The 19,315-nt window shown below is 37.3% G+C and overlaps 1 protein-coding gene across 4 annotated transcripts in view; it reads left to right on the forward strand.

Moving 5' to 3' along the window:
- fgf13a (fibroblast growth factor 13a) overlaps positions 1–19,315 on the forward strand; it is a 120,046-nt gene that overhangs the window by 91,751 nt on the left and 8,980 nt on the right. For 3 of the 4 annotated variants that reach the window (XM_077531924.1, XM_077531922.1, XM_077531925.1), the window contains 2 exons: positions 4,686–4,796; positions 10,838–10,941. In XM_077531924.1, coding sequence (XP_077388050.1) covers positions 4,686–4,796; positions 10,838–10,941 — 215 coding nt within the window. Of the gene's footprint in view, positions 1–1,714; positions 2,345–4,685; positions 4,797–10,837; positions 10,942–19,315 lie in introns of those variants that run through there. The other variant, XM_077531923.1, reaches the window with a different exon arrangement.

Consider the following 19,315-nt stretch of genomic DNA (forward strand, 5'->3'; position numbering starts at 1 on the left):
ATATCATGATCTCGCAAGCGTTAAATGTTATTATAATAAATGAAAAAAGAGGCACAAAATAGTACAACGTCTGATATTTGATGACGACATCTTGATATCGTTCATTGTGAAAAGAATGTACAGCATCTTGATGTGGAAAAAATAAATTGCCAACTAATATTGTTTAGTGATTACTTCATGTTTGAGATGGACAGAGAGGGGGGGGAAAACTCACAAAACAGACTATTTTCTTTAATCATTTCTTTTACAGTAATCCATATGTAATGTTCCTTTTCCATATTCTAATCGTCTACATCAAATTATGGACTGTGGATCTTTTCACAGTATATTAATATCCTGTCTTAAATTAATACTTTTGAATTTTAATCAAGGCTTTAGAAAAAAGGAAGTTTTTTTTTTTTTTTTTTTTTTTACTCCTGCACTCATTTATGAAAAAGAAAAACATCTACTGCAGTATTTATTTGTGTATATGTTAATTCTTGTGTGGGAATGTGTACAAATATGATGAAAATGCAAACAGTTCTCTGGACTGTTTCAAACTCTCTCGTAACCTCCTGACTACCAGGAAAAAAAATATTGCCCAATCATGTTTATTTTGATATTCCCCAATATTTGTGAAATAACTGGAATACTGCAAAAACAAATTTTTGAAAAAAAAAAATATATTTTTTTTAAGCTATGATGTGTCCACTACAGAGGACATTTTTTTTAAAAACTTAAATGCTAGGCTCAAATACAGTTAAAATAATTCAAACAATACTTTAATGTGTTTTAAGAGTCTTATAGAAAACATGCTAACAACATTTAAAGTCTAAATTTGTTCAATAAAAAGTGTTATACACTTACTTTTCCTCTTCCCGAAAAAGTGCTTGCACTGAGGGAAGCCCCACCCCTACACATTTGGTATCGTTGGAAAGCTCTGAATGTCCTCTATAGAGAACAAAAGGAGTCAATCCAATGGTCCACTACAGAGGACAAATTTGAATTGCTGGTTGTCAGGAAGATAAATAAAATCCACAAAAAAATACACAATAGCATGCACTATTTATTTATTTATTTATTTATGTATGTATTTATTTATTTATTTATTCATTTATTCATTTATTCATTTATTCATTTATTCATTTATTCATTTATTCATTTATTCATTTATTCATTTATTTATTTATTTATTTTTGTATTTATTCATATATATATATATATATATATATATATATATATATATATATATATATATATATGTATATATATATATATATATATATATATATATATATACATATATCCCATTTACTGGTAATCTATTTACTGTTTTGTTTTTTCAATCTAAAATCGATTTTAGAAGGCAGTCAGTTTACATGCAGCCTACAAAAGAATGACATTTGAAAAAGTTCTCATTTTGCTTTTATTTTGGAATTTGTTTAAAAAAAAGTCATCAAACTTCAGGGTAAAAGAAGTTATTTAGGTTATAAATTGCTGTCAAATGTCAAAACGGCTCAAAATGCAAGACTGTGTCTTATTTAAATACGGTCCGAATATTTAATGACTTGTGCTGAATATGCACAAACTACCTTGCCACCTTTTCTGCTCATTTTCCAATCAGCAATTGAAAGCAGCCTTATTAGCTGACAATCCCCTTGCACACGTGCTGGATGCGTCTGTGCAGCCCCCCCTCCCCACGTCCTCCCCCTCCTTGCTGCTCATTGTGCGAGTTGGAGGTGGGATGCTCTCAGGCAGCTCTCGGCAGTCTGCGCCTCGCCTCCAACATGAGGCGCGCACCGCCGCTACTTTTGCCTCGCTTCCCTTCACCAGAGCAACATCTGACAGCGTGACCTCCCTCCCTCTTTGATCGTCCTCGCCGCTCGTTAACCCGTGAAGAGGAGCCGGCTGCAAACAGGTGTTGGTCCGTCGGACGGCGCATGCAGCTGCAGAATGATGCAAAGGAGCTCCAGAGAACATTTGCGGAGAAAAAAATGACTCTTTGCAAGGATCCGTTATGGAACATCTTCTAGGAGAAGTCGATTCCTGATTTGTATATTTTTTGCTCTTTGAATCCGGATTTCATTGCCGCTTCACTGACATTTTCTTGAGCAAGCAGCGGGACCGCCGTCCCCGCTTGTGACTTGGACTCATCTCCCGGCTGCCAAAGTGGCCATGGCGGCAGCCATCGCCAGCTCCCTCATTCGTCAGAAAAGGCAGGCGAGGGAGCGGGAAAAGTCCAACGCCTGCCGCTGTGTCAGCAGCCCCAGCAAGAGCAAAGGGAGCTGCGACAAGCCCGGCCGACTCAACGTCTTCTCCAGGGTCAAACTCTTCGGATCCAAGAAGAGGCGCAGGAGACGGCCAGGTCTGTTGCGTTATAACGTGCTCCCCCTCGGCGATTGTCAGCACAAAATGTGAAATGGGATTCGTTGGTGTGCGCCCAGTTGAAAAAGAGGAATCGCTCTGACAAAGTTGGGAGCAGAATGAGGGGAATTCCCATCTTGAGAAGTCACCTTTTTGATTCTGAGTCTTAGCAGAGGGACCGATTCAAGTCGTGCTTCCATTTGTCACAGCCAACAGATTAAAAAAAATCCTGCTAAAGTACTTCATAGGCTGGAAATATTTCTTTTTTTTTCTTTTTTTTTTTTTTATTGCGGATGACTTACGAAACAAGATATTCAACATAGCAGTTGCTTTTACACCATATTGGGTGTTTCACAACTTTTATTGGGCCAAGTTATAAAGTCAATTTATCATCCATTCATCCATTTTCTTAACCGCTCTTCCTCAGAAGGGGGTGCTGGAGCCTATCCCAGCTGGCTCTGGGCAGTAGACGGGGTACACCCAGAACTGGTTGCCAGCCAATCGCAGGGCACACAGAGACGAACAACCATCCACACTCACAAGCACACCTAGGGACAATTTGGAGTGCCCAATTAACCTGCCATGCGTGTCTTTGGAATGTGGGAGGAGACCGGAGTACCCGGAGAAGACCCACTCAGTTTATCATTATAAAAAATAAAATCTCATGGCATGAGATTGGTGAACTTCAGGTGGCCCGATACAGTCACATGGTGGCCCGCAGTCACAGGGCATATTCAAAACTATGTATTATTATAGATTGTAAAATGACTGCGGGCCACCTGAAGTTCACCAAGTTTACAACTTGCTTCATGGTGGCCCAAAATGGTTTATCACGGCGTAATGTCAGACCCCGAGAAGTTTCATGATTACCGTAGTAATGTTAGTCGTTAGAAAGACAGAAATAAGGTAACCAAAATATATTTTCTCACTGACAGAATAATAAACGTATTCAATCAAAACATTGTATGTTTGTAGTGGTATGTTTTTGTTTTTTGTTTTTCTCTGTATTTAGACCCTGACCTATGACCTTAATTACAATGCCTGATATTAGAAGAGGAAGTGGCGGAAAGTTTGAAAGAAACTGTAGATAACATGTTAGTGCAGGTCTAGTGTGGCACTTATTGCGGCAATGCCAGTTCACTTTTTGGTAGCCTAATGCTTTGACTTTCAGAGTTTAGTCACTTTGTTTTTGGTTACTTCCCTTTATGGTTTATCGCATACAGTGGATATAAGAATAAAAAAAATCTACACACCCTGTTCCAATGCCAGATTTTTGTGATAAAAACAAATAAAAAAATAGGAGCAAGATCAATTATTTCAAAACCAAAATGATGTAGTTAAATAAAATCTGCAAAACACGTGGGGGAAAATGTGTTATGGTTCAATGAAATCCAATTTTTAGCCACAATTCCCAAAGGTATGATTGGTGCTGGAAAGCAAGCAAATGTCATGAAAAGCCTTCTGAAACAGCTAAACTTTTTGGAGGGGTTGCTTTAAATGGTAGCAGGTGTGTTTTTAGCATGAGTTTGAATGTGACTGGTTCATTACGAAGGCCAGCCACATGGCAGTTATAAGAGGGTGTGCACACTTCTGCAAACACATTACTTCAGTTTTTTTGTACAGGTTATAGGTCACATTAATGGTGGAAAAAGTTTTGATTTTGGTCCCATTTTGTAAATCACAAAACCCTGGTATTTGAGCAGGGGTGTGTAGACTTTTTATACGCGCTTTGTTCAGGCTGTTTTCAATCACTGAAGTCAGTCCTCAAAAAGAGAGCTGGACAAATGTGACTACTTGCATTTACATTGCATTAGAAAGAGACTCCAGTTCCATTTCCGATCCACTTGGCCGGTCAAACCACTTGCAGATGTAAATGCAACACAAGGAGACTTGAACCGGAACCACTTCTGCGTTCATTAACTTGAAGCTTTGCTCGTTTTGCGTTTTGAAGTCTACACCGAAATTTGCTGACTCATCACTCGATGTTTGTTTTCCCAACGTGTGAGGAGACCCTCCAACACGAGTACTTTCTTTCATTTGCATCTCAAACAATCTTTACCATTTGCATCCGTCACTGAGATAGAATCGCCAGAAAGCTTTTAGTGGAGTTCAGATGTGAATATCAGCCGGATGAAAGGGCTGGTTAACCGCACCTACACTCGGGGACGGTCACAAAGGAGTGGAGAGGCATTTAGACGACGTGCTGATGGAAGACAGTCAGGCGGATGCTTTCGTTTAGCGCCCATGCAAATGAAATGTGTTGCTTTCGTGACTAGCAATGTAAAAAATGAAGACATCACAAGAAGACCGTTTCTCACGTATGCCTCCTCTTGTGTCCACAGAGCCCCAGCTGAAGGGGATCGTGACCAAGCTGTACAGTCGGCAGGGTTTCCACCTGCAGCTGCAGGCGGACGGAACCATCGATGGAACCAAGGAGGAGGACAACGGATACAGTAAGTCTCCGAGGAACATGGCGGGAAACATGCTGACTATGCGACTGACAATCAAATGACTCCGTACTCTTTACTTTTCATTGTTGTTTTCAAGAAAACAACACGACTATACAGTCAGTGGCGGCTGGTTGGTCAGTTGATGTTGGGTTAATGCGGCTCATCCGGGATTGCGCGAACGTCACGTGATGGAAAATGACTTGCTACATGTTAGCAAAAGCTGACAGTCTGGACAAACGGACTTCCTGAAGAGTTGCACTCTAAAAAATAGTTGCCAAAATATAAAAAAAAAAAAAAAAGCCCAAAACATTCGGTCAATCCTTTTTTCTTTTTTCTTTTTTTTAACTCAATTTGAATTGAATAACCCACAAAATAATTGGGTTAAATAAATAACTCGAAAAGTTGGGTCAATTGAATAACCCACAAAATAATTGGGTTAAATAAATAACCCAAAATGTTGGATCAGTTAAATAACACACAAACCAACCCAATTTGTCTGGGTTGTTACCTAACTTATTAGGCTGTTTTGTGGGTTATTCAACCTACCCAACTTTGTGGGTTAAATAAATAACTCAAAAAGTTGGGTCAGTCCATTTTTATTATTTATTATTATTTTTTAATAAACAAAAAGTTGGGTCACTTGAAAACTCACAAACCAACCCAATTTCTCTGGGTTGTTACCAAACTTATTAGGTTGTTTTGTCGGTTATTCAGCTTACCCAACTTTGTGGGTTAAATAAATAACCCGAAAAGTTTGGTCAGTCTTTTTTTTTTTTTTTTTTTTTTTTTGAAATAAACCAAATTTGGGTTATTTTTAACCCAACTGTTTTTGGAGTCCTGAAGTTTCCAGATGGATATTGGTGTGTTCAAGAGTGTTCAAGAAAATAGTAGGTAAAACTGCTGGATCAAAACAAAAAATCCCAATTTCTTTTTCTTTTTTTTTGGGGTCTAATTTGGTCAAAAATTCGACTGACTCGCTATTTGGGCCAATTTGAAAAAACTGATCCAAAACAATCCAAAAAGTTGGGTCAAATTAACCCAAGTAGCAGGTTGATCAAATTTATGAGCAAAATTGGGTTACTTTTGACGGGGATGGCTGGATTTTTGACATGTCAAATTTTTGCGCACATTGGTCAGATGTCACAATGTGTCCCCAACATGGGGGGCCCCCCTCGGCGGATCGGGCCCCTCATACAGTGTGTGAGGTTGATGCAGGGAGGGGCGGCTTCCAAATCGTTATCCTTGAGACTTGTGTTTATTATATCGCACACTGTTGTGTAAACTGATACATCCCAATCGCCGCCTCTCCGCCCACCTGCTCATTGTTTTCCAATAGACAGTTTGAAAGAGCAGCTCAATGGCAAAGCAACAGCGCAGCCACTTGTCTGCTGTGGCGATAATGCGGCAGCAATGGGCCGCTTATAATGAGTTGGTGTGCTTTCACACCATGCGGCGCACTGTTTAATGAACCTGCTGCCTGATACATCCACTTTGCCGCTGTGCGATATTGCTCAGGAAGAGATCTGCAATCTCAAATAACACTTTGGCTAATCTTCTGCCGAAATGAAATAGCAGCAAGTTTTTTTTTTTTTTTTTTAACTGAGCAGTGGGAGTCGCAAAAAGCCGTCCAATTATGCTCCCCCTTATACCTGCGATTGGAAAACGTGACCCTGCGCTAGTTGTGAGGAGCAAATTGAAAGAGTGCTGCTTGAATCGGGGGGAAAAGGAGGAAGAGTGAAGCTCTTTGCAACGACTCCAAAAATAGCGTTGTTAGGTGCTGGGTGCGCTTGTCTCCATGGTGACGGCGAGCGCAGTCCTCTTGGAGCTACTGGTGTCTTGTGATGGTGGGAGAGGACCTACTCAAACGCACACGCACCGGCAAGCAAGAACACGGGCTTTGCTATTAAAGGAACACAAGACTTGTGGAAAAACTAACCAGTTTTCTGTGAAATGGTTCATTTCAACTCTTCCCTGGAAAAAAATGCCAATTTATGTTGAGCAATTATGATTTCATAGCACTTTTTCTAAATATTTTTATGTTAAGTACTGTATCGGGTATTTTGGACAGTCACGTGATCATCATGACGTATCACATGCATAAAATACACATTGGTATAGTTAGTATAGTATAGTATAGTATAGTATAGTTTGTTGTTTTATTTCTGTTTTTCAGATTTGTTTTTGTTTTGTTTTGTTTTATGGCTTTCTTTCTGTCATTAAAAAATATTACAAAAAATATGGTGGTGTAAAATATTCAGGAAAAACAGGAGGAGATATTACTCAGAAAAACAGTAAATAAAAATATATATATATAAAAAATGGGGGAGAATTATTAAAAGAAACAAAACAAAACAAAATACTCAGAATAACAGAGCACCAACTTCTGTTTTTCAGAGTATTTATTTATTTTTTTTTAATTCTGACCTCTAAATGACTTGTTGCAGACTCATTAATGGCAGATACTTTCCCACATACCTTCAACTATATCACTTACTGGCTCAGTTAAGGTAAGTATACGAACAGGTCAATCGCTAGGCATGATTTTAGTAAGCTAACAGTTACATTTCTATGGAAGTGAAATGCATGCGTGAAAGTGTCCGACATTAGCGAGTCTGCAACAAGTCACTTGGATTTCAGAGGTTAAAAAATAAATAAAAAATACTCCAAAAACAGAGCACGAGCTTCTGTTTTTCAGATTTATTTTATTTTTTGTAAATTCCCCCAGCCCCCCATTTTTCTGAATATGTTTTTTCTGTTTTTCTGAGTAATTTTTCCTTCTGTTTTTCTGAATAACCCCCCGTTGGAATATTAGCGGACAGAAAAAAAAGCAGTAAAAAAAACCTATATATATATATAATAAAATAACATAAAAAAAAAAATATCATAAAAATAGAAAAAAAAAAAAAAAAAAAAAACTCCCCAAAAATTTGTTAGAAAAACAGGAGTTTTTTGGGGGGGTTTTTGTTTGTTTTTTTCCCAAGTAAATGCAATATATTTCTGAAAATTCCAACCCAATAACAAATAATTAATTCCCTGATTTAGTCAGGTATGTCCCAATACTTTTTTGCAGGTCTGCCCTCAATTCTATTTTCCTTCCAATTATGCAATCCTTGCCGTGTCGGCGACCGTCACACTGTTGCCCATCACGAGCAATCAGGGCTTAGCGTCCATTTTGGGCGTGCAGACGACAGGTGGAGCCGGGGAGAGTGGAAGGGCCGGGACCCTATCGAACCTCTCGCTCGGCCCCGCCAGGAGTTGACAGTTGACAAGCCCAGTGCAGCTTGTGGGTGTCTGCTCTGTTCAAGTGATAAGGATGAACGCAACGGCCCATCCAAAAGCTTCTGCATTCCGCAGTGCACTTTGCTCAGAGGTGTCCAAAGACACAGAGCATTGTAAGGACACACTGCATGTGACCTACAGCTCAACTGATATGAGAAGCAGGAATGGTCACTGGAACACGCATACATTCTTGAGTTCAAACAAACAAATACATTTTATGGCAACATGTTTTAGCAAATAGTGCGGTTCGTTGGGAACTGAGTTGTAGCTATCCAACATAACATATACTTCTCATTCTGACTTATATTACATTGATTACATTTTTCATTCTTCCTTTTTGGGCATGGAGAACTGTGTTTCATTGCTTGTTCTTATTTTATTTTATTTTAGTCTTTTTGTGTTGTTTTCATGTTCAAACTAAACATTCCAAGCAAATTCCAACAATCTTAATGATCAAAAATTGATTATGATTAAGTGAGAATTATTTTTTGACTGTGTAAATCGTAACGGGAATCATAAAAATATGAAATGGTGTTCCGCAGGGTTCTGTTCTAAGAACTATCAAGTTGTCATTTTGCATTGAAGTTTAAATATGTTAACCTCTATGAATTTAATACCTGTAATATTTCATAGCCCTAACTTATACTTACTGGATTTAAAATTGTGGTAAAATATATTTTTGTTTTTTGGTTTAAAAATTGCATTTTTGTGGTGAATGTTTTTATTCAAACTGATCACTGAAAATCATCAAATTTGAATAAAATACTGTGTAGTCGGTACATTTTTGTACATTTTTTAATTGAATTGTGACAGCTGTATTATTATTATTATTATTATTATTATTATTATTATTATTATTATTATTATTAACATTTCCCCCAATAACAGTAGACTGAACATTGTCATTGAAATTGATTAAATTCATGTCGGTTGCACATTTAGCTAACTATAGATGTAGATGATTGTTTTGTTTTTTCCCAGTATAATGATATGACATATTGTGACATATTTAATTCCATTTTAATCATTAATATTTGGTTATCTTTGTAATTTATTGGGAGAGTGATTTCCTCAGGCTTCCACCCCAATCGCCTTATTTCACATCTTAGGTCAAAGATGTTGCTTTATAGTAATATTTCATAGTCCTGACTCCTAACTAAGATATTTTATTTTAGTTTTTTTGTGTTTACGGGCATTTTTTTTTTTTTTTCTTGTTCATAGCAAAAGCAAATCAAATTCATGGTGGGACTGTTATATCATAGTTGAAAGCAGCAGCGTTTGGGCCCGTATCCAGAAACGAACCCACAGCAACAAAGTTTCACCGTTTGTTGTCTGTATTAGATTGTGTTTTTTGTTGCCTCGCTTCAGCTTGCGGCTTCCCTGCCAGCATTTCATGGCGCACAGGCGCTCTGATACAACACAAGGCCGATATTAATTTGATGTACCTCATTGACCAGCCAGGCTTCCGCCGCCGCGTTTCGCACTTTGTAAACGCAGACCTCGGTGTGCGACCTTCAGTGCCTAAAATGTCAAAAAGAAGATTTACGGCCACTTGTGTTCATTTTGAAAGTTGAACATTTTGTGAATATGTGAACAAGACATAAATAAATATACATGGCACTGTTGAGCTTTAGTAACCACATTTACACTCGGGGTCATAAACCAGCAACATGTCATAAAGCTTTTAATGGTGCCGTCTAAAGCACGAGTAAGCAAGAGTTGGACTTGTGTTAGCCTCGGGGCTGTGAAGTGTAATTTGATTTTATACTGCTATTGTAAATTCCGATTGACTGCTTTGATTGCATGTTTGTCAAAATTAGTTTGATACCAACTCGCCACTGAACTACAGAAGAAGGTTGCTGTTTTTTTGTTGTTTTAGTTTATAGTGGGTAAAAACGTGCTCCGTTTACTTGCTGGCCTTAAATGGTTTACAAATGTCAAGCAGAAGTAGCAAAAAAAATATGGTTGCAATTCTTGAAATAAACATTAACTAATCACAAGAACTTTTGACAGTGTGTGTTTTGATTTAAACCTTTTTTTTTGACATCTCAACCGTCACATCTAATTTTTTCAGAAAAAAATAAAATGCATTTTTTTTTACTGGTTGTTATTAATAGAATCTGGTTATTGCTTTGCATTATTGAATTTTATTAGAGCTGTCAAAATTAATCGATTAATTGATGATCAAATTAATCAACAGCTATATTAATACTTGAGTAATCGTTTGGAGCCATTTTTTATTTAAAATTGTCTAAATCCACTGATTTCAGCAAATCAACAGTAATTGTTCACTGATTTGTGCCGTCCTTCATGAAAGAATTATTGTGTATGCCTGTGAATTTCATGTATATACGCTATTAGCAAATGTACGTACGTGTTAAAGTGCATTTGTATACTCGGGCAGGATTACACATTTTCTTTTAATTGTATTAATTTGTTGTATTAATAAAGAAATAAGTCTAAAGACAAAGAATAAGTTGTAGGACTAGACAAGTTTTCAACTTCTTCCTATTCGCTTTGAACATGTAAACTGTCACTGATGATTGGATCAGTTTTTTCTTTCTTTTGTATTTTTTTTATCTTCTATTCACAATATGAATATGAAGTACAAAATAAATACCAATCACTGGTTAATAAACGGTAACCAGAGGAAAAAATACTTTGGAAATAGTCTTAAATGCAAGATTCTAAAAATATTCGATAGTGACAGCACTAAATCTGATCACGTGCAGTATTTACTCTTCTTGTATGTTTCTTCTCGGCAGCCATGTTCAACCTTATCCCGGTGGGTCTGCGAGTGGTGGCCATCCAGGGGGTGCAGACCAAACTCTACCTGGCCATGAACAGCGAGGGCTACCTGTACACGTCGGTGAGTGTCTGGCCGAGCGCGCTCGAGTTTGTTTTGTGTTGACAAATGTCTGCATCCGTTTGCCATCATAGGGAGTGAAAACATGTTGCGTTCAAGGACATCTGCCGCTTGGCGTCAAGCGGACTTGCATTCAAACACTTTTACAAAACTAACATGCCGAACGTCACGAAGGACAGATTGACTTTATCGTGCGTCGGTCTGTTAAATGTCGTCTGCCGTTATTAGCGCAGCCATGCTAATGAGATGAGACGATCACACTGTATTGGCGTTTTGTCTCTCGAACAACGTGCCAGCTGCTGTGTTATCATAAACAAATGTTAAAGAGGCTGCAGTTGGAGTATTGCGTATACATTTCCATTGACTTGACCTTTAGTAGGGAATCCTCTTCAACTACACAATGAGCGAGCATCGAAAAATCCACAAATTCTATGCACTGCCCTTAAAAAAAACAAAAAAACAAAAACAAAATAATCTTAGGTTTACAAAAAATAAGTAAATTATAATATAACATTAATCCAACAGCTATAACATTCCAACAATAATGTTAATACAACCGCTAACTAATGCTGGCTCACTTACTAGCTCTTACCCCGGGTTTTCACTGGATGCGGTTGCGGTGCGGTTGCGGTGCGGTGCGTCTTGACTGCGTGCTCCGGACGGGTCAATTTTTTTGTCAATCCACACCGGCTCCGCACAGCTGCGGTCCGGCAGCTCCGTCGCCGCCCACTTCCCAACGTGTCTCGCGGGACCGCGCGCGCGCGATCATGTGGCATTTCACAACGACAAACATACAGAAAGTCTGCTCAACAGAGAAGCAGAAAGATATGAGATTCCATGCAGCATCCTTTTTTTGGTTGTCCTTGTAAAGTATATTAATAACGAGAGTCGGGTCAGTGCGGGTCCACTCTTTATTTCTGTCTTCCGGGTCCGGCTGCCGCTCAGTACGGCAAGCGAGACGGGCACAACAAGCAATCGCGAACATCAAACTCACAATACATTACAGTCCTTATAAAAAGGATGTGCCGTGTCATATATTATTTTGTGGTTTTCCACCTCCAATATAAACCTCTCCTCGTCCATGTTCGCTGGTGTCTAAACCGTGAATGAGCACATGGCCCGGCGACGCCCACGTCACGTTTTGCTGAAAAACTTGCGAAATAGGAGCTGGCGAGTATTTTATTCTGAAAGGTAACCGGAAATTTATTTTTAAACTGCCTCGGTCTTCCTGTCGCGCTCGATGTGTTTTGTGCTAGCTTGCCATTTGCCGGAGGCCTACCGCTGCGGCGTCCGGCAAAAATAGAAAATAGGCTATCCTTGCGGAAGGCTTGCGGCACGCCGCAAGCCTTCCGCAGTCAACACGCAACGCACCCGCAAGCGGTGTAGACTGCACCATTCGAATGAATGGAATCTAATTGCTTGCGTCGCCGGACCGCACTGCAACCGCACCGCAACCGCATCCAGTGAAAACCCGGGGTTAGCATGGAACTATAGTAGCCACTTTTGTTGATTTATTGTGTTTAGTTGTTTGTTTTTCATCAGAAAGATGAGAGAAAATTTTCTGTGAAATAGTTTTAGATCCGTAATGTTCAACATGATCTGCTCACAGCAAAAAATACAGGGGTAAATGAATTGTCCTGACTAAAACTAGACTAAAATGTTGACAGTTTTTGTTGACTAAAAACTAGACGAATAAAATTGTTTTCTTGGACTAAAATAAATAATTAAAATTCTATTATTGTTAATTAATTAGTTATTAATTATTAATTATATGAATATAATTACTTAAAATATATTAATAATACAAATTTAATATAATTTATATATATATATATATAGATAGATAGATAGATAGATATAATATATATATATATATATATATATATATATATATATATATATATATATATATATATATATATATATATATATAATAATAGATATAATTATAAAAGTTTAAATAAATAATTAATCAAATTCATTTAAATTAAAATGCTAGATTTACAGTCGACTAAAATTGACTAAATAAAACGGGATAAGGTTGATTGACTAACTTAAAACTGAGACTAAATTTAAAAATGCCTGATAAAAATTAACACCTAATGATTCGTTAATCCATTAGATCAAATCAAGAAATGGGGATTAGACTTAAAATAAAATAAATAAATTCTCGTTTGCAGTCAACTTGGTACCAAGGCAGCCCTTAGTTTTTCACGAAAGGTGCGACCTTATGAGTAAATCCGTTTCAGGTCAACCACCCCCGGGGACATGCAGGCGAGACACAAACATGCACTTGGCAGCTAGTCAAATTAGTAAAGATTGTTCTTCCCGATTTAAAGGTCTCGCTCGTCAGCTTTGATTGAAACAAACAAGCCCAGCACAGCTCGCTTTGTTTTGATTCCATTTCCAGGGACCGGTTAGACTGACCTTCTCACGCTTTACCTGGAAATGCATTTATATCCGTCCGTCCGTCCGTCCGTCCCGGTTGAATTTGGCTTCGAGCAGTCATTCCATCGGCGTCACTTTGACGTTAAATGTCGTACAAGAAAGGCAATTAAAGCACAGCACTTTTATTAACATCTTTTACAATTTGTGAGCAAGCGCTTGACAAATTAGCACACCTGTGGGGACAATATCATAATTGCTATGGACGACACAATCTCAGCTCCCCCTCCCACACATTTCAACGCTGTATTTATATCGCAGCGCTCCAGGAGTCGGCGGCGCCCAGTGAGGGAGATTCAATAATGTGTGCTGAGTGTGTCCATAAAAACAACATATGCAGCATAATGTAAGATTAATGAGAGGAAAAATCGATATCGCCAGCAGTGATGTGCAAGATTTGTTTTTTGTGTTCTGCTTTTGTTTCATTTGTTTTACTATGGAGTAGTTTAACAAGTTAAATACAGTGGCACCTTGAGATACAAGCTTTCATTCAGATGATTTATTTGTTTGCTTTGACTTGCAAGCATCATATGTTGGCATCAAGATGTTTCGTGCCGCTCCTGGTTTTAAGTTTACTGTCACACCAAACATAAAACAAATAGTTGTTGTTTTATTTAAAACACGTGGCTTGACCTGAGTGAAGTTGGCTTAGCTTAATGCTAATGAACAATACAAAACGCCATAGACAAGCTAATGAACAGGATCAATGTGGTGGTGTAATGCATTCAGCAACAGCTATTTTGAACACAAATGGTGCACCTGCACAGCACTGGTGCGTATTAAGTTGCCTACAGTAGTTATGAAACTCTTCTTTGTTTGTCTGCATGACTGTTGTACCACCCCCCCGGTGGTACAGTCACACACGGCAACAGTAGCCACAATGAATTCATCATGATGCAAAAAACGTTTAATTTGATGTAATTATTATTATTATTATTATTATTATTATTATTATTATTATTATTATTATTGTTGTTGTTGTTAGCATGATGATGTTAATGATGATGATTGTTATTATTATTATTATTATTATTATTATTATTATTATTTATAATTTATTGATATGCATCTACAGTAAATTATGTTATGGCAGACTGCAGCTAAAGCATTGTTAGAATCTGTTTCAGCCATTCTTGAGTTTCAGACGAATCCTGAACACGTTTCGGAGTTCTGCAGGGTTCTGCGCTAAATCCTCTTATGTTTGCCTGTTCTTCATTAGTTGTACGTGCAATTTCGTCAAAGAATCACGCAGCATAGCGATACATTTATGCAATTTAGGAAAAGACACACGTCAAACCAGTCTTCTCAACGTGTGAATACAGAAATATCAAGTTCAAGTCTTCAAGTTGACCTAATTTAAAGGTAACATTTTCATGATGTGTCGTGCTGATTATGCTCATCTTACCTTGTAGTGCGCTCGCTTGAAACTGCCAGTTGGTATTTCAGGGGAGATTCCCGATCAACAAAAGTCACAATCTGGACTGGCAAATGGCGCACAATTACATCTATTTAAGGAAATACTGAACACATACAATAATGTGTGTAATTTGTAAATTTGCCCAACCAAAATGAATAATTCACATGAGCACAATTTTTATTGATAAACCTTTTTAGCTGCCCCGCCTATGCATCCTAAGTGTGTTTTTTTGCACATATGTGAAGATCGTACGTGAAGTAAAAAGAGAGCAAGTAGTGTGAGAGAACATGAGCAGTGAGAAGAAGAACGCATGTGTGGGTGAGGCACAACGTGCACCAGTGAAAATGTATTCATCCATCAGCGTCAATGTGTGGGTGAAGAAGCAGCAATTAATGTATTTCGCTTTACTACGGACCTTCTTCTTCTACTTTGGCAACAAGTAGGTGCATGTACAAAAACAAATGCACTCAATGTAGAAATGTGAGCTGATCAGGCTGAACGAGTTGAAGATTGTTCCCTATTTTGTTTGATTTTTGTGAGTGGTGCTTCGAGCGCCCACGTATTTCACGTGGTGTTATTAAGTTCTCGTCATATTTCAATTACGCTGACTCACCGGTGATCTCGTCTCGACCGCACGAGACATTTATGAGGTTCCGTGGTTCGGCATGACTGTGATGCATGATTACTATTTGGCCAGGCCCGATTTTAAGTCGAATCCATTTAAATATGGACCCAAAAAAAAAAATCCAAGTCCCAAGGTAAAAGTAACATCCAAATAAGGAAAAATTGTGATGGTGTTGTTAAAATCTTTAAAGGGATATTTTACTTATTTAGCCATTTTTGGCTAAAAAATATATAAAAAATATAATTAATTTGATACTTTAATTATTTTTCACGTATTAGTACCTTTAAAAAACACAATTTGGCAACTTGTTGTCGACTGAAAATACGAATTACTATTTAATAATCACGTACTAATTGTACGTGAAAAATAAGGAAAGTATCACATTTTTATTGCTATAATGGGCTAATAAATAAGTGACGTATCACTTCAATGTTCAAGGCTAAACTGAATAGTTGTTTTTTTTAAATCTTCACTTCTGATGATTTGCGTTATTTGAATATAAATTTTCATCATGAGAAAAAAAGTGGCCCGAAGCAACTTTTCTTCACCCAAAATAAATTAAAATGTCAGAAAAAAATTATTGAATATGATAAAACCCAAACAAAAGTTCACTGCAACTGTTTTAGCCATACCCCGAAACCAGCTGGGATAGGCTCCAGCACCCCCCGCGACCCTTGTGAGGAGCAAGCGGTTCAGAAAATGGATGGATGGATTTAAATGTTGATCTCATAATCTAAATATTAAAATAATTAAAAATTAAATTTAAATTAAATTCTTATTTATTTATAATTATTTATAATTATAATTATTTACAATTATTATTATTATTATAATAATTATTTAATTTTGATTAAATTTAATTAATTTAAATTAAAATAATATAATCCAAATAATGAAGAATTGTGGTGGTGTAAAATCTTTAATATTGAAGTCTAAACTGAATTGTCACTTCTGGTGATTTTAGTTTCATCTCATGGAAAAAAAAAATGAAAACTTCCAAACTTTTCTTCACCTAAAATAAGTATTGTAGGTCAGAAAACAAAAGTTCACTGCAATTGGTTTAGCAATATATATTTATAGTTGTTTGAATATAAATTTTGCTCTTATAATCTAACTGGCATTTCCTAATTTTTCTTTACCCAAAAAAATACATTGAAATATCTCATTAAAAAAAACATTTCTTGAATATTATGCAATCCTAAGCAAAATTTTATTGCAACTTGTTTTTCAATATATTTAGTTATCTTCAAAAGCAACATTTGTTTTGTTTTTCACTTTTATAAAAACACAATTTACAAAAACTTTAACGCACCCCACTAAAGGAATAAATAAAAGTACCAAAACAAATTCAGCCAAGAATAGTGCAAAAAGCTGATATGAACATCTGACTTGCCCAATTTAATGAATGTTTTGTTTGTTTGTTTGTTTGTTTGTTTGTTTGTTTGTTTTTTTAATCCCAAAGTAAAAACAGAACTTGGTTTGAGATTGAGAGAAAACAGAGGGTAGAGAGAGTGAAAGCAGTATAGTGGGATTGAGCAGATGGGGGAGGGAAGAATGAGCACAACAGCTTCATCGACAGTTGTTTTTTTTGTTTTTTTGTTTTTTTTAAACATTCACTTTCTTTTGAAATGTTTTTCCATGTAGTTTTAGACAGAAAATATTTTTATGCTTGACCTTCCCGCATCCATACTGTGTTTATTTCAAACTCCATAAATACAACATACTTCATTCCAAAACAAAGAGTGCATGATTGTGCTCGAGTCGTCTGGCCTTGTTTTTTCCATCCTGTTAAATATGTGCTTTGCACACATGAACGCTTTTTCAACCGTGCAAGTTCAATACCTTTTGGTAAATAACCCCTCGCTGTCACGTTCCACTCCACTGAACTGTGTCATTTATGCCTGCGTCGGCTTCAATGTGGATGCGTGGGTATGTTGTTTTGTTTGTTTTTTAAAGTTCTTTCTAATCTACTACATTACAGACATGGAATTGGATAATCAGATTTATCAAGGTTTGAATCTTTCATCGTTTCGTCCCGAATCGCATACAGCGCCGATTACCAATGGCGTGATTGGTGTCATTTTTTTTCCCCCTTCCTGGTTGTGCACACGGTGCGTCGCTCGGCATCGATTTTTGGCTCGTGTTGCGGGTGTTGATCAGCTAAGCAGCCGATTTCTCCTCCGAGGAGATCAAATCCATTATGCAAGAAATTTCTCCTGCTGCTGATTGGATCAGGAAAACATTACTGGCCAGTGATTTTATTCCCTGAAGAAGGCAACCTAACGCGGCCTCGGAATGGATTATAATTGATAGCGTTTTCTTGACGGGATGGCACCGTCCACTTAACTGTCGCCTGCTAAATGCTAATTTGCGTGTTAGAGCAGCGCTGGCACTGCAAAAGGAACACAGTGATATTGTCACTGACGTGGAGTGAGTCATCCTGTAAGTCTACGTTGGTGTGTCCAAAAAAGACAAAAAGAGTGTTGGAGAAATGGCGCCGGGTGTTGATGACAACAAGCGAGCGCAGAGGGAGGAGAAAAAAAAACAAAAAAACTGCTGCAGCCACCAATGAGAGGATAACAAGTAGGACACAAAAGGCTGAAAGTGCACTTCAGGAAACTTTTAACAGTTTGCCTTTCAGTAATTCACCTATCCAGTTATTCATTTTTATTTATTTATTTTTGCTGCGGAACTTGTCACCATATAAACCGAAAAAAAAAAGAAGTAAAGTAGTAATTTTGTAAGTGGTATCTCGCCTGAGTAGAATTTTTGTATGTTGGGGAGGAGCTCAGTAATCGTTTTGTTTTCTTATACTATGATATTCATTTGAAATCGTATCTAAGTGTTTTGTGGATTGTAATTTATGTTTATATTTAAAGTGTAAACGATTGCAAGCAATTACAAAAGCAATGGATATTTGAACACATGTAGATAGGAAATATTTCCTCACATGCATGTATTCTTTATCCTCTACAAAGAACAGCTAATAATACAACTAATATTAATTGCTAAAGATCTGAAGAGCATTTCTGAGCAATGTCTGTATTATACTGCCCCCATGTGGCCAAAATGCACACTATAGAAGGAGTAGGACAATGTCCATTTGAATTGAAGCAAAAATTGTTCATTTTCTATACATTCCTTTAAGGAAAACTGTTTTTGGTTTGTGAAATACAGGTACAGTATTATAAACTGTATTGCTATTTTTCTCATTATGAAACTGTTTTTTTTTTTTTTTTTTTTTTTTTTTTTTGCTGAAATAGATTAAGGAAAATTTAGATATGACCATGATCGTGAAACAAATTAAACTCTTATCTTAAGGCATCGCTAACATTGTGCTATTTTTTATTTTATTTTATTTTTTTATTTTTTTAATGCAGCTCATTTACATGATAAAGTAATTGGCTGGCCTTGATTTAAGTTCAGCAGCATTTCATCATTTGGCTGCGGCCCTGCAAGATTTTTATTTATTTATTTATTTTATTTACGCATCTCGTTGGTGTAATGGGCTCATTAAAAGTCCATCTCAATAAAGCAGAAAAACTTGAGAGGGAGGCAGAAATACTTGGCTGATATTGTTACTATGGATATATGTTCTGTCCTCCTTTTAAATAATGTGCCCTCGCTCCATCTGCCACTGATCGACATGAGACCCCCCCCCCCCCACCACCACCACCACCACCAGACTGATTTCACTAAACAAAAGACGTCGGAAAGCGATTCTGCTGGCTTATGTTCAAACACAATTCAATGTTTCTGTCTATCACGGTGCATTTCAGAATAGAAATGGGGATCCCCGACCGCCATTTTGGCCCCTCCTCCTCGTGTCAGTCGGAGCAAGTGTGTCGCCCTTAGAGCCAGCAGCTCGCCTTGGCACCCAACCGGGCCTG

Source organism: Festucalex cinctus, chromosome 9, assembly GCF_051991245.1.
Source record: "Festucalex cinctus isolate MCC-2025b chromosome 9, RoL_Fcin_1.0, whole genome shotgun sequence".
Taxonomy (NCBI): domain Eukaryota; kingdom Metazoa; phylum Chordata; class Actinopteri; order Syngnathiformes; family Syngnathidae; genus Festucalex; species Festucalex cinctus.